The sequence below is a fragment of the Schistocerca serialis genome, chromosome 7 (genome assembly GCF_023864345.2).
Source record: "Schistocerca serialis cubense isolate TAMUIC-IGC-003099 chromosome 7, iqSchSeri2.2, whole genome shotgun sequence".
Classification (NCBI taxonomy): Eukaryota; Metazoa; Arthropoda; class Insecta; order Orthoptera; family Acrididae; genus Schistocerca; species Schistocerca serialis.
Window position 1 is genome coordinate 263740977 of NC_064644.1, and position 17200 is coordinate 263758176.

Here is a 17200-nt window from a genome sequence, read left to right on the forward strand (position 1 = left end):
GATTTAGAAGGCATCAGCTGCTGTGGCATAGGCAGGTCCAGCTCTTATCAGTAGGATGAGAGGAGGCAAAGGCTCCGTCTCCATGGGGTCGTCCCGTGGTGTCGTGATGACACCCTCTGGCAGCTGCTGTGGCCACGCAGTCCTCGGGATCCATGAATCTGGTGAAAGAGATACAGAAGGATCACCGTGCACATGACAGTGGCGAATTTGATTGTGATGCCGACACTGCAGTCAGTCTGGGCCTGAAATGAGAAACATGCATGCACCAAGTCGACGGAGGATCTCACCTTGCACTTGTCATCTGCTGGCGCTAAAAACCCTGATAAACACAATACTGGGGGCGCAAAGCGATACTTGCAGCCTTCCTTCAGTGCCGGATGCTGCGAAGGGTGGAGCAGTGTCCAGTGGCGGCGGCTGTGAAGCAGTACCGCCGGCAATGATCCATCTCATGCATGCGAACGATAGGAGGCGAGAAACATTTGCAATGCTTGACCCCTGGAGTGTGTGGTGCGAAGTTTGGCTGCTGCTGCTTGAAGGTTCAGACTAAACTTTCCACTTCACTGTTTGACTGTGGATGGAACAGTGCACTATTTAGAGGCTATATGCCATTGCGCTCACAGAATATTTGAGATTCATTTGAGTTGAGCTGAGGGTCATTGTCTGACATTAGGACTTCAGGCATACCTTCAAGGCCAAAAATAGAGGACAACGCCTGAATTATGCTACGTGGTGTTGTCGACTTTATTGGCACAGCATAAGGAGACTTGCTATAAGAGTCTATCACAGTCAACCAATGAATGTTCCAAAAAGGACCCTCAAAGTCTATGTGCACATGTTGCCGTGGTGGTTGCGACTTAGGCAAGCAGATAATTTTTGTGGAGGAACAGACTGATTTTCCACACATGCGTGACACTGTGACGTCATCTGTTCTATTTGTGCGTCCATACCCTGCCAAGTACAGTGTTGACGCGCTAACTGTTTAATACAAACAATCCCCGAGTGTACTTGGTTAAGTAACTGCAACACTTCTTTTTGTAAACTTTGGGGGATCAACACACATGACTGTCCACTGTAATTTTAAACAAGAATCACACCTTGCTGTTTATGTGGTGTTATGCCGATGTGCAAAGTATCAGCGCATTACAGAATTCTTTATCCTGTGCAATGAGTGAGGCCAAGATGTGTGAATGTATTTTAGCAAAATGCTCAAACCGCAATTAGCTTCCATGGTCTGTGCAACTTTCCTTTAGTCCAGAGGAAAGGATTGAAGCAATTCAAAATCCTGAGCATTGATGTGACAACAAGATGCAGCAGAAACGTCATAATACGTATCAAGGCCCATCGGAAGACTTAAAAGTGTTGAGCTGCCAAATGATACACAGTCTCGTACTGGTATTGAGACAACAGCAAAGCCCATCTTTGCAATTTTTGGGCAGTTCATACAGGAACCAGATTCATCGAATGAAACAAGGACTGCAATGTCTTGTGATCTGTTACAAAGTAGAAATTCCTGCCATACAAATAGTGGTGGAATTTGGTGACACCATACAGAGTAGCCAATGCCTATTTCTCTGTTTGTGAATAGTTACGCTGAGCTTTGGACAACACTTCTGATGCGAAAGCAATAGGCCTGTCTTTATCACCAAATCTGTGTGAAAAGAATGCACAGATTCCGTAAGAGGAAGTGTCAACTTGCAACACAACTGATTTGTCAGGATCAAAGTGAACCAAGCTTCTTGGCACTCATCTGCCCAAACAGAGGGGACATTCTTGCGACGCGAGCAATGCAATGGGGTTGCAATTTGTACAGCATTTCAGTATGAACCGAATATAATAGTTCATTTTTCCTAAGTCAGACTGCAGTTCTATGACATTGTGAGGAAACCGGCAGGTCACAGATCCTAACAAATGTGACTGAAGAGGATGGACACCTTGACTATTTATGACATGACCAAGATACAACAACTCAGGTTTAAAAAAAAAAAAAAATCACACTTGTCCAGTCTACACTTCAGTTGTGCATCTGATAACACACGAAACAAAGCACACACATTCGCAATGTTTTCTTCAGGCATACAACCAGCTACTACAATATTGTCCAAGTAGTTTGAACAGTTTGGTACTTCAGCAGTCAGCTGTTTCAAATACCATTGGAAAATGTTGGATGCAGAAGCACTGCCAAAAGGCAGATGCAAATATTTAAACAAGCCCAAATGAGTATTCACAACACACACGGTTTGAGATTCGTCATCTAGTGATATTTGAAGATATGCATCATGCAAATCAGTTTTCAAAAAGTAGTGACCAGTGCCTAATCTGTACCCAAGATCGTATGGACGTGGCAATGGATAAATATCAATCACAGTTTGTGGGTTGACAGTAGACAGTCAACACAGAGGCGAATGCGACCTGAGGGTTTGAGGAGCAAAACCAGTGGACTTGGCTCACTGACTAGCTTGTATGGGCATAATAGCTCTTCTATCTTGCAATTCTTTAAATGCAGCAGCCACATTGCCCCATAGTGCAATGGGAACAGTTCTGGCCCAGCAAAATTTCGGCTGAGCATTGTCTTTCATTTTAATAAGTGCAACAAAATTGTTAGCCTTGCCTAAACCTTCAGAAAAAGAGTTCAGGAAATTCTTTCAGGGAGCTAACTACACTGTCTTTGGTGTTAAATGCAGTCACAGACAACATATTGTCCAGAATTTGAAAACCAGACAAATCAAGGCCAAATATGTTCTCACAATCACATGATTTTTGGACAGTGAAAGTCACAGTTCTCTTATGTGAGCGATACATGCCAGGCAAAGTATGTTTTCCGAAAATGGGAATGTCTTGTCCATTATAAGCAGTCAGGTGCATGCTAGTTTTGGACAGGCTTTGGGAGCCTAACAGTTCATTGTGTTACAATTCAGCAATGTAACAGTTACCCATGTCCAACTGAAATTTCAGACGCTTTCCAGTAAGATGCAAATGAACAAAGTTTGGATTGGTATAGCACTGAAGAAACTTTTTGTTTGCCAGTTTTGCTAATGCGTACAGCAGGTTTTGAATACACTGCATTGATAACATGGGCCTTGTGACTAGAATTTTGCGAGTGGGCAGAATTCTTATGTTTGTTCCATTGCAAATATATGGATTGTATGTGACCTACCTTGCCACAAGCAAAACACTGTGCTTGTCTAGATGGGCAGCCCTGACGTTTGTGCCATGAATACCATCGAGGACATTACTTATTTCTGTTTTCCCATTTAAAGACTGTTTACATGGCTTGGCATTTGTGCACTATTGCTGCCTACAGGGCCAGTCGTGCGCAAGTACGACTGAACCCATCAAATTGGTGGCTGCTCATATTTATTGGCTGACACAGCACCTGAATCATACTAATCTAGAATTTGCAGTATGCGCTGAAATGATGGATCAGAATGTTTCAAAATCTGTTTTCTAAGTCTCATATCAGTTATATTGTACATGATACCATCGCACAACAAAACATCTGAACATAAGAGGTGCATTCAAGTTCTAAGGCCTCCGATTTTTTTTCTCCGGACTGGAAAGAGATAGAAATATGCGCATTGTATTAAAATGAGGCCGCGTTCATTCTCAATATGTCCCAGAGATGGCAGCACCGTACGGCAGATGGAATTTTACCGCCAGCGGCAAGAATGAGAACTGTTTTAAAAAACTTAAAATGGTGACGTTTTCCTTACTTGAACAGCGTGCAATCATTCGTTTTCTGAATTTGCGTGGTGTGAAACCAATTGAAATTCATCGACAGTTGAAGGAGACATGTGGTGATGGAGTTATGGATGTGTCGAAAGTGCGTTTGTGGGTGCGACAGTTTAATGAAGGCAGAACATCGTGTGCCAACAAACCGAAACAACCTCGGGCTCGCACAAGCCGGTCTGACGACATGATCGAGAAAGTGGAGACAATTGTTTTGGGGGATCGCCGAATGACTGTTGAACAGATCGCCTCCAGAGTTGGCATTTCTGTGGTTTCTGTGCACACAATCCTGCATGACGACCTGAAAATGCGAAAAGTGTCATCCAGGTGGGTGCCACGAATACTGACGGACGACCACATGGCTGCCCGTGTGGCATGTTGCCAAGCAATGTTGATGCGCAATGACAGCATGAATGGGACTTTCTTTTCGTCGGTTGTGACAATGGATGAGACGTGGATGCCGTTTTTCAATCCAGAAACAAAGCGCCAATCACCTCAATGGAAGCACACGGATTCACTGCCACCAAAAAAATTTCGGGTAACCACCAGTGCTGAAAAAATGATGGTGTCCATGTTCTGGGACAGCGAGGGCGTAATCCTTACCCACTGCGCTCCAAAGGGCACTACAGTAACAGGTGCATCCTACGAAAATGTTTTGAAGAAGAACAAATTCCTTCCTGGACTGCAACAAAAACGTCCAGGAAGGGCTGCGCGTGTGCTGTTTCACCAAGACAACGCTCCCGCACAGCGAGCTAACGTTACGCAACAGTTTCTTCGTGATAACAACTTTGAAGTGATTCCTCATGCTCCCTACTCACCTGACCTGGCTCCTAGTGACTTTTGGCTTTTTCCAACAATGAAAGACACTCTCCTTGGTCGCACATTCACCAGCCATGCTGCTATTGCCTCAGCGATTTTCCAGTGGTCAAAACAGACTCCTAAAGAAGCCTTCGCCGCTGCTATGGAATCATGGCGTCAGCGTTGTGAAAAATGTGTACGTCTGCAGGGCGATTACGTGGAGAAGTAACGCCAGTTTCATCGATTTTGGGTGAGTAGTTAATTAGAAAAAAAATCGGAGGCCTTAGAACTTGAATGCACCTCGTAAAACACCACAAACACATTTGAATTTGCATTTCCTAGTCATACCCAACAAATCTGTTTCCCACTCGTGACAAGTTTGTTCGAACCTTTCCTTGCAAATAAAGAGTTGGTATCTAGCTGTAAGCACATTCATTTGTTGGTCATAAAAGTTAGAGACTCTACTACCTGGTCATAGGAAAGTTCACTTGGAGTGGCGTTAAGGAATAATTGCTGAGTGAGGCAAAAGACGGCACTTCCTACCGTTGACAAAAAGTAATGTATTTTCACAGTACCTGATATGTTGTGAACTATGACGTGGGCTTCATACTATTGCAACCACTCGAGCCATTCCTCTTCTTTTTCATTAAACGGCGAAAATGCACCCAGAACTACAGTTGTATTTTGCACTGCGTTGGTCACTTGATTGGTTAGTAGTTGCTGTAGCATGTTTAGTAGGGCGGCTATCTGCTGCATCTGAAACTGAAACATCTGTGTTAGCTGCGTTGCATGTATGGTTTGCAGCTGAGGCACCTGAGCAGGGGATGAAAGAGGGGATTGCTCATTTTGGAATAGGCAAATGTGATAAATAGACAATGCAAGCAAGAAAAATAAGCACACATGCAAAGAAAATTTCCACAACATCCACCTGAAAACACTGAATAGAAAAAACACTATAAGAGACACTGTGAAAACAGGTAACACACCCCTGCAAAGAAAAGACAAGGTAGAATTAAGGTGCCAGCAAAACAGAAAAGCCCATGATAAACAAAACAGAGACTCTGTGGTGCCTGTCAGCTGTAGTAACAGTTTGTCACTATGATGTTCATTCACTTCCTCGTTGCCAAATATGTGGTGTCTAGGAAGCCAACAAACTCGGATTGCTGGACAAGCAAACAAACCAGTTGTATTAATGAGTTTTATTACAATAAGAAAAGATACAATACTTAACTTTCGCAATTACACAGATGTGTCACAAGCAAAGGGCGACATACGAAATAATCAAAGTCTGTACTACATAGAGTGGACAAGTGAAGTGACTAGAGTTGACACTGCTGTAGAACTGGGCCATTACCAGTCGATCGTGGCACTTATGACCTCTTCACATAAAGGCCGCTGCTGTTAAGTTGTCACCCTGGAGGGAGCTCTGTCCAGCCTGCTATTGCCTGACTTCTTCTGACAGCCATCTCTTCCTTATCATTCCCGTATCATTCCCGACTGGTGTGCCGGCAGGTGATATAATGCCATAATTGTTTGGGAAGAGAGGAATGCTGTCTGGCGGAGTGCACAGGTACTAGTATGCCAACAGTGCAGCATCAGGAAGTTGTGGGACAAGGAGGTGGGGTAAATGGAGTGAAAAAGGAGATTAGCATGGTTGGGTGATTGTATGACCTGGGAGAGGAATGGTTCAGTATTGGAATTTTGTTGGCTTTGGTTAGAGGGATTGGCAGCAAAGGATTTCCATTGCCGGGAACCTGAGAAAGAGAGTAGGTCTTTGACAAGTAGAGCATTTTTAAATCAGGGTGTAGGGCTCAAGGTGAGGCCTATGAATAGGTCTGAAAGTTCTATGGAATTGGGGGTTTTGGTGGAAAGGTTGACAACAGCAGCCGCAAAGTCGTGTGTCATGCACTTCTGTTGGTGTCGTACCGTTCATCCGGAACCAGCACTTTACCTTAATGACGATCCACTCACTGTAGTGGAGACATATAAATTCCTAGGACTGGTTTTCGATGCTCGATTGATTTGGCTCCCTCGTCTTTGTCAGCTTAAGCAGAAGTGCTGGCAGCACCTCAGTGTCCTCTGTTGCTTGAGCAACACCAATTCGGGTGCAGATCGCACTACACTGCTGCAGCTCTACAGAGCCCTTGTCCAATCTCAAATTGACTATGGGAGTGTGGTTTATGGATTGGCAGCACCTTCAGCGTTGCATTTACTCAACCCTGTGCACCACTGCAGTGTTCCTCCATTGCGGATCAGACATGCGCAACTGCTCTCCAGTTACGCAGCATACATTCGTAGTTCCCCTGAGCATCCGAATTAGTCTCCTTTTCCCACCCATGGCAGTCCATCTCTTGCATCAGCGACCCAGGTTGGGGCTAACGATTGCTGTTCGCGTGCAGTCCCTTCTCTCTGAACTGGAGTCCTTCCCTTTTACCACCTCTACGTGTGGTCCATTCACGTACGCCTCCATGGTGAACGCCTCGGCCGCAGCTTTGACAGGATCTTTCACATGGCCCTACGGACTCCATTAACCCTGCGGCTCTCCGCTGTCACTTCCTCTCAATTCTTGACGTGTTCCGGGGCTCTGAAGTGGTTTGCACTGAAGGCTCGATGGCTGACGGTCGCGTTGGCTTTGCCTATGTGTGTGGCGGCCATATTGAACAGCATTCCTTACCCGGTGGCTGCAGCGTATTCACTGCAGAGCTGGTGGCTATTTCTCATGCACTGCAGTATATCCGTTCATGTCCTGGGGAGTCTTTTCTTTTATGTACTGACTCCTTGAGCAGCCTGAAAACTATCGACCAGTCATCCATCCAGGAGTCCATCTATGTGCTGGAACGGTCCAATCATTCAGTGGTGTTCATCTGGACCCCTGGTCACATCGGAATCCCAGGAAATGAACTTGCTGACAGGCTGGCCAAACAGGTTACACGGAAACCACTTCTGGAGATGGGCATCCCCGCAAGTGAGCTGTGTTTGTTATTGCACCGTAAAGTTTTTCAGCTTTGGGAGATGGAATGGCAAAATCTCTGTACATACAACAAACTGAGAGCCATTAAGGGGACCACGAATGTGTGGAAGTCCTGGATGAGGGCGTCTCGCAGGGACTCTGTGGTTCTCTGCAGGCTCCACATTGGCCACACATAAGCGACTCCCCAGTGTTGGTGCAGCACCCAGTTGACAGTAGCCCATATTCTTTTGCTCTGTCCTTCTTTGGCTGCCCTGCGACTTCATCTTCGGTTGCCAGGCTCATTATCATTGATTTTTATCAGGCAACGCCTCATCAGCTGATTTGGTTTTGCGTTTCATCCATGAGGGTGGAAATTTAATGGCTTGCATTTTTATTGTTCGAGCTGAGTTTTAGCGCCTGTCCTTTGTCCTCTGTGTCCTCCACCCTAGTGCTTTTAGGGTCAAGGTTTTAATGTGTTGCAGTGGCTGGCTTTTCCTTTTTATTTTCGTGGTCGGCTTGCCACTGTAATCTGCTTCCTTGTTTTACTCTCTTCTCTTTCTAGCGCCTCTATGTTGTTTTCTTGTCCTCTTTTGTTCTTTTAGTGTTCTTTGCCTTTCCTTCGTTCTTGTGGTCTTTCCTTTCTTTCTGTTTTGTGTTATATGACTCGTCTATTTCATTCTCACACTTGTGGCATTGTTTTATTAGGAACAACGGACCGATTACCTCGTAGTTTGGTCTCCCAACCAGCCAATTTCCTGTATATTAACATACCTCATACTGACATCGAACACTACCTTTCCCAACATCCTTCAAGACTCCAAACTCACTATCTCATTCCTCATACACCTCACTAACTATATCCTAATTACTACTACTATTTCTTTGAAGGGAAGGTGTACAAACAAATCTACGTCACAGCCATGGGAACCCAAATGGCACCCTCCTACGCCAACCTTTTTATGGGCCATATAGAGGAGAACTTCCTAGCCTCCCAAAATGCCAAACCCGTAGCCTAGTTCATGATACCTTAATGAGGTGGACTCAGGGCTAAGATGGCTAAGTGGCAGTGTACATATCTTTTGTTGAAACCAGTTGCAGGAAAGAAAGTGCTGTGCTGTCAGAATGCGTGGCTTCGATTTCTTTCTCACTGTCAGTTTCAACTATTTTAGGAGTGCATGTAAAGCATTAGACAAGTTGTTTTTTTATGTATATCAGCTTATGATTAGAATACTGCCATAGAATCTGAATCATTCAAAACATTGTAAACCTCTCCATTCACAGACTAAAATTATGTGGAGTAAAGTCATTGAAGCTACTACCCCCACAGATCGTGGAACTGGAGAGGTGTCTCTTATACCCCGTATACCAACGATGCTTACCCGTTTACCCATTCGTTTTAAACGACTTCAGTTCCCAATCAAGGTTTCATTTGCAATAGCAATAAACAAGGCTCAACATCAGAAAAGGACTGAGAAAGTTGGTAAGTAGCGGGGGAGGGGAGGGGGGTTGGACAGAGAGAGCAGAAAGAAGTTGTGCACATTACAATGGGATAGAGGGGGTTAGAATGTATATCCAGTTACCATACATACTTAGCAGTTGAGAAATGTGGCTGGGTTCACTAGTCACGTCTATATTTATTGTTTTCAGCCGATTATGATGATTTCAGCATGATATCGCGGAAGCTGGGTGACTGCCATACTGAGTATTGTCAGAGGTGGCAGCAGTACATTTACCTCGCTTATATCCACAACTTTGTTCAGTCTGCACCACAATAAATTGAAGCTATTACCTAGGTTCTTGGATGTGTTACATCCTGTCAGAACAATTTTTCTCTGATGATCTTACATTACATTACAATTTCCCTGCCTTTTCGCAAAGAAATATGTTTAAAACTTATTCTAATTTTTACAGTGGCGTGGAATCGATACAAACGAAAAGTAGTGATAGTGAAGAAGAAGAAACGGACACAAAACCAACAAGAATTCCAAAGCGAAGATTTCCGTGGACTGACGAATTAAGGTAATGTTTATTTATTTTTATTTAGAAGAACTAGAAATCTGAAATGTTTTTATGGAGCTGCTATTCACTACAGTAGTATTTCATAGCTTTTATGTTCTACGAAGTCTTATTGCTGTCATTCCAAATTGAAAGCATCAGATTTGGATGAATAAGTTGTTGCTTAAAAGAGGTAGAGAAGTAAAATATCTTCATTGTAAGGCACATTGCAATAAAGATCTTGAACATCTTTGTTTCATAAGCTTTTCGTTATTTAAAATGCTTAATTATTATTATTATATTATTTTGCTTCAAGAATTTGGATTTTGTTGCGTTTCAGCTTTTAATATTGCATAATCATCATAGTTATCCAAATAAATTAAGGTAAACAATCAGATGCGCATGCATAGCCATGCCACAAAACTAGTTGCAGTCTAAGATGGTTCATTGATTAAGACATTGAAGTTCAAAGGCTAATTGTATAATGCAGTTGACATTAGATTAACATAGAAAATGATCTCAGGTCAAGCTGAACCCTGAAATCTGCATTGTATAAACATTGCTTCCAGATCATATCGCCTTTTAAGTAAAATCATCCTTGACTGGTTAAGCTTTGCTGGTCAGTTGAAGTTCAGCTGCAGTCATCAGTTCACAACCTAGTGTCATTATGAAACGACACTTTTGTTTTGTGCAAGTACAAGTTAAAAAGGAATAAATAACAATAAAAATTTTACTAACACAAAAGTGTTATGTAAATATGTGAATATGCCACTCTCATTCCTCTGCTGAAGCTCGAATTGTGTTTCCTTTATCTTTAAGGTTAGGTAAATATCCGCTGTGTAAGTAATGAGTTAAGTAATTAATGATCTCATCACAGTTCTTGAAGCCAACTTTTAATTAATGTGGTTAGTTTACAGTATTTTACTGAGACTTACTGGCAGAGTAAGTAAGTGAAATTTGAAATATTTGCAGAGAAAAATTATGTACATGGATTTCAAAAGCAGCATGTAACAATTGAACATGTCTTACAAAAATGTTCTCTGGACTTGAATAGCAATAGCTACACAATTCGTATTAAATGAAGAACCACAAAACAAGTGCTTAATTTGCTATGACAACCATACACAGGCTGCTGAACAGAACTAGTGTTAATCATTAGTAAGTAAGTTACTAACAGTCTGCTTCGGCTCAGTGCTTGCAACCTGGAATATAGTCCAGGGGATATCAGGTTTGATCCTAGGTCAGTGCATGGATTTTGTTTTCCTCGCACCACTTCCTTCACGCTTGCAATGGTTGTTAACGTGCAGAATGCCGAGTTGTTTAACTTTAGGACTCAGAGCAGACCTGAATCTCATGGCAGATATTACAGTTGCATAATTTGACTGGCACAATACAGTATAGCTGTCAGTGCATTGGATGAGAAGCCTGAAATGGATGACACTGTATTTCTTGGTAGAAAAATCTACGAAGAATTCCCAGAATCAACATAAAATGGAGCTATCAGTAGCCACAATGCAATTAACATGGAATTTGCAAATAATGTACGTACATAAAAGCATTTACAATATTGGAATAAATTTACAAAGCGTCCATTTGAAAGCCAGATTGAGGGGAAAACAAATGTCTATATGCCTAAGAGACCTAATTCCTTAAATCTTATTGTCATGGTGCTTAAATAAAATGTATGTTGGCTGCAGTAGAATCATTCTGCAGCCAGCTTCAGATGCTGATTCTCTAAATTTCCTCAATAACGTTCCTTAAAAAGAATGTTGCTTTCCCTCAAGGGATTCCCATTTGAGTGCCTGAAGCAACTCCAAAGTACTTGCGTGATTTTTGAACCTACCGGTAACAAATCTAGCAGTCCACCTATGAATTACTTCATCATCTTCCTTTAATCCAACCTGATGCGGATCCCAAACACTCGAGCAGTACTCAAGAATAGGTCACACTACATCCTGTATGCTATTTCCTTTACAGATGAAGCACTCTCTCCTAAAATTCTCCCAATGAACCGAAGTTGACCTTTTACCTTTCCAACTACCGTTCTTACATGCTCGCTCCATTTCATATCGCTTTGCAACATAACACCCAGATATTTAATCAAAGTGACTGTGTCGAGCAGTGCAACACTATGCTGTATTCGAAAATTATGGCATTGTTTTTCCTAGTCATCTGCATTAACTTATATTTTTATACCTTTAGAGCATACTGTCATTCATCACACCAACTAGAAATTTTGTCTAAGTCATCTTATATCATTCTACATCCTATGTCCTTCCATACACCACAGCATCATCAGCAAACAGCTGCAGATTGCTGCTCACTCTGTCCTTGAGATCATTTGTGTATATAGAGAATAAGAGCAGTCTTATAACTTTTCCTTGTGGCACACCTGACAATACCCTTGCTCTGCTGAACACTGGCAGTCAGCATACTGCTTTCTTTTACTTAAGAAGGCTTCGAGCCACTAATATATCTGGAAACCTATTCCATATGCTCTTAACTCTACTAAAAGTCGGCATGGATGCACCATGCCAAATGACTTTGTAAACCTAGAAATATGAAACCTGCCTGTTGCCTTTCATCCATAGTTCACAGGGCAAGCGGAGTTTCACACAAGCGATGCTTTCTAAAACGTGCTTATTCATGTATACAAGCTTTTTGGTCCATAGGAAAGTTGTTATATTTGAACTCGGAATAAGTTTTAGGATTTTACAGCAATTCTAGAACTATATTCAGAGTTCAAATATCACAAATTGTTAAAGATATTGGTCCGTAATTGTGCAGGTCCATTCTTTTACCCTTCTTATACACAGGAGTCACCTGTTCCCCCCTCACCTCCCCAGTCACTTGGAACTTTACGCAGGGCAAGATAAGTAAGGGGCCGACACTGTTGAGTGAATTGGGATTCCAGTTGGACCTGGCAGCTTGTTTGTTTTCAACTCATTAGTTACTTCTCTATGCCAGGGATTTGATGAATATTATGCATACAAGATTCTGTGCGATAGTCAGATGATTATGTGTTTGTATGATTCTCCTGCGTAAACAAATTTTCAAATGTGAAATTTAAAACTTCGGCTTTCGTTTTGCTATTTCCTTCTGCCACACCAGGCTGGTCACCACGCGACTGGATGGAAGGCTTAGACTGGTTTAGTGGTTCTATATAGGACCAGAATTTTCTCGGGTTCTTCATTCATACTTTTTGCTATGTTATTACGAGGTGTTGGTTATGTGCTTCACATATAGATCTTTTGAAAGGCACGCAAATCTCTAATAAACTTTGCTTGTTGTCATTTGCACATCCTCTTTTGAATCGAAAGTGCAACAGCCTTTGTTGCCTTAGTGTTTTCTGAATTTTGTTGTTTGAGTCTTCTCTGCCCTTTATCCACTTACTAGGCTCAAACTTTAAAATAACAAGAAATAAATAACAGCATATTGAATAATGTTACAAATCACCTTTTGTACAGCAAATATACTTAGACATTTATCTGACCATACTAAAATGTATACAAACCACAATATATGACTTCAGGAAGAAAATCTGCAGTATCATTGTAGGGGTTGCAAGTAGGAATGAACTGTGGCTTCAGGACTGCAGTTAGCTCCTGCCCACTTTCTACAGGCATGCTGAAATTACAACATCCAGTTTTATGCATTTCAACCTAGAAGAGTTCTGACCTCCTTTGCTCCAGTGTACACAGCAGTTGTAGTAACATGAAGATCAACTATAGGAAATGCAAAGTGCATCTTAAAACTATAACTTGTCATGTGCAAATGCTTTCTTGGTCCTTTTCTTAACAGGGTCATAAAATTTTTTCAAACTCCTCAAGTCATGATTTGTCACTTTTTTAAAAAATTAAAGTCAACAGCAACTTCTTTCCTCACCTTTTCTTTGTTGGTTATAGTAACTTTACCCCTTCTATTGTCTCTTTACACTGGCTCAATATGGTTTCTAGCAATAGATCTTTTTTAGCTGAGGAAAAGTGTGAAGATCAGTTTCTTTTCTGCTTAATTCCCTCGGTCTTAACAACTTGAAACCTTCGATAATTAATAATCCTTATCTACAATATGTGATTAATATCTGTGGTTGAAACACCATAATTGTGTCAATAATTGATTTTAGTGGTGTTGCCAAGTGTGTCATGTTTATTGTTATCACTTACCCTTGTTCAGTGGATGCAATTTTTGTGTTGTACAATAATGCCTAGTCCTGAACAGAGTTTAATTTCTGAAGTACGGTCAGAATTGACCTCCAGGCAGCAATCTTTACACAGCTGGTCCTAAATGAGTGAGTTTCACATCATTTCAGTGGCTTGATTTAGTTTTTCTGTGGTGTGGTTTCACTAATTATTCATTTCAAATGTCACTATGATTCCTTTGACAGGCTGTCACTGATTCTGTTTCCCTTCCTCATCCACCTGAACTACATCTACATACTCTGCAGACCATTGTGAGATGCATGGCAAAGTGTACCACTTATTAGTGTTTCTCCCATTCCATCCACATGTGGAGTGCGGGAAGAATGATGTGTTTGAATGCCTCTGTGCGTACAGAGATTATTCTAATCTCATCCTCACAATCCCTATGTGAGCAGTACATAGGGAGATGTAATATATTCCTAGAGTGATCATTTAAAGCCAGTTCTTGAAAATTGGTTAATAGACTTTCTCGGGATAGTTATGTCTATCTTAAAGAGTTTTCCACTTCAGTTCCTCCAGTATGTCTGTGACAATCTCCCAAGGGTCAAACAAACCTGTGACTATTTGCACTACCCTTCTCTATATACATTCACTGTCCCCTGTTAGTCCTATTTGGTATGGATGTCACACTGTAAGCAATGTTCTAGGTTTCGTCACATGAGTGATTTGTAAGCAATCTCCTGTGTAGACTTATTGCACATCCTCAATATTCTACCAATAAACAAAAGTCTACTTCCTGCTTCACCTATGTCTAAGTGTATGTGATCATTCCATTTTATATCCCTACAAAGTGTTACACCGAAGTATTTGTGCGAGTTGGCCGATTACGTATTATAGTCATAGGATACTACATTTTATACATTTTGTGAAGTGCACAGTTTTACATTTCTGAACATTTAAACCATGTTAACAATCTCTGTACCACTTTAAAATCTTATCAAGGTCTGACTGAATATTTATGCAGCTTGTTTCAGATAGCACTTCATGATAGATAACTGCATCATCTGTGAAAAGTCTGATATTTTGTTTTTGAATTGTGGTTCATTTGTCTCATAATATACATAATCTAAATCATTTGATTCAGGTACAGGAGACACATCAAATTGTGGTAAAATTTCACCATAAAGAAAGAACAGCTGATGTTAACAGCCAGCATAATAATAATAATAATAATAAAATTTTGTTACATATACATACAGTAGAGTCTGACACTTAATAACCTCTTGCTCAAATTATCATTTTGTCCTCTATAAATTCTTCTATTGAATAGTTGCATTTCTCCCATAGAATCTGCTGTAGCCCCATTTTTAAAATTTCTGGGTTCATAGTAAATATGTTTTTGCCCATTAACTTGTTAAATATTGTCATCCCAAAATACTGTGGAGTCCATACATATAATTTCAATTGGCACCTAGATGGCATAAAATTTTTATTATTTCTTGTGTGGTATGTATGGTTAGAATGAGTCTCCTCAATTAATTTTTGTGTGCTGTGTAAGAAGATTATAATTTCATAAATGTATACAGAGGGAACAGTTAGGATTTGTAGTTTCCGAAATAATGGGTGACAAGACTGTGTTTACTGCGCAGTACACATGTATCGGACAAATTTCTTTTGCAGCTTCAGTATTTGAGATCACTACTTGAACTTTCCCAGAAAATTATCCCATATCTAATGACAAAATTCAAAATATCTATGACAAGCATTTTTTGTGTACTCAAGTCATTGGAATTTGCTAGTATTTGCATTGCAAATGTAAAGCTGCGTAGTTTATTTGATAGGAAGCCAATATGTATATTCCAGCTTAAGTTCTTGTCTACATATAGTCCCAGGAATCTGACTGTGTCAACTTCTTTCAAAGGTTGATGGTTTTGTTGTATTGTAAGTTCCACACATTTTGGATGTTTGGTTTTGAAATGTACCATATGGGCTTTTGCAATGTCGAGTTTCAACCCATTTAACTAGAACCAGTTTTCTAAGGTATCCAGTGTGCTTACAATGGAGCTTGGTATGTTTTCTGCATTGCATCTTCAATTAAAACAGAAGTATCATCTGCAAACAGAACTGATGGGAAATTTATATTTATGGATAAGTCATTTATGTAGAATAGGACCAGGATTGGCCCCAAAATGGAGCCTTGCGGCACAGCTTGTGATACTGTACTCCATTTAGAATAATAATTCACTGCATCTGAGGTGATTGGTACCCTATTTTTTTGTTGTGTAATTATTATGTTAGCCAGTTTAGAGCGTTGTCCTTAATCCCGTATTTGTCCAATACATAGACAAGCAAATAATGGTTCCCATAGTCAAATGCATTTGTGAGGTCACAGAAGATATGTATAACTTTACTTCTCTGATCCAATGATTTGCCTATGTTTTCAGTAAAATTATTCAGTGCATGTAGAGTGTTTTTTCCTGGTTGAAATCAAAGTTGGTTTCTTATAATAATATCATTTTTTACAATAAAGTTTTTGATCTGGTTTGCAGCTGTTTTCTTTAACACTCTTGACATGTCTGGAAGAATAGAAATAGGCCGATAGTTTCCCATATTTTCCTGTGACACTTTCTTGAACAGAGGTCTGATTTTGGCATATTTCAAAACATCGGGAAAGCATCCCTGTTCAAAACATTGGTTGAATATTTTTAGTTGTGGGAGGTGCTATTGGGCCACACACCATTTTAATGTCTTTAGAGGGTATCCCAGCCCACCCCAGCAGAGTTTTTATTCTTTAGTGATAGTATACTATTTTCCACATCCTTTATGGCGACTCTTTTAAAACCCATAAGGTACTCAGCTTCTTTGTGGATTCCAAAGGGATTTACTTTACTCTGATACATCAACGTCCAACTTCACCACATTTGTGAAGAACTCATTTAAACACTCTTATAGTTGAACTCGGTTTACAATAGAGCTACCATCTACTTTCATCCTAAATATTTCATTACTAAATAACTCATAACACCTAACTGTGATTTGACAACAGACCACAGCTTTTGTTTTATGTTGTACAATGAACTTCTTGTTTACCGTTTGTTTGGCTGCCTTCAGAACTTTTTTAAATATAGCTTTATAATAACAAACATACTCGTAAAATGTCTGTTTTTATTATAGTTAAGTTCATTGTGGAGATTCTTCTTCCTTGCACTAGACACTTTTATTCCGGGGTTATCTATTTAAGTTTATTAGTCGTGTTGTTGCATCTGTGCATAGTGTAAAACCGTTACCGCTTAACAGCGATTTTTAGGCCTGAATTTTGTGCTCGAAATTTACGTGTGTCGAACTGTAATTGAGTAAGTACATTAATATTATATTTATATTAGAGCACTATAGAACATAGTAAATAGGAAATTATCTTTATTTAGCGAAAGCTTAAAAAGTAGGCCTATATTGTAAACAGTCATGAATGTGAAGTGTTTTAGCTGCTGTAGGAAAGTTAGTTTTGGGGTGCTATGCAGCTGTTGTGACAGATCGTTTCACTGAGGGGAATGTAGTGGCATGCAAATTTGGGAACAAAATGAGACTCTTCCTA

The 17200-nt window shown here is 40.6% G+C and overlaps 1 protein-coding gene across 2 annotated transcripts in view; it reads left to right on the plus strand.

Moving 5' to 3' along the window:
- The window catches only part of LOC126412195 (ubinuclein-1), a 389778-nt gene that overhangs the window by 267308 nt on the left and 105270 nt on the right, over positions 1 to 17200 (plus strand). For both annotated transcript variants that reach the window (XM_050081677.1, XM_050081678.1), the window contains one exon: positions 9386 to 9493. In XM_050081677.1, the coding sequence (XP_049937634.1) occupies positions 9386 to 9493 (108 nt within the window). The remainder of the gene's footprint in view (positions 1 to 9385; positions 9494 to 17200) is intronic.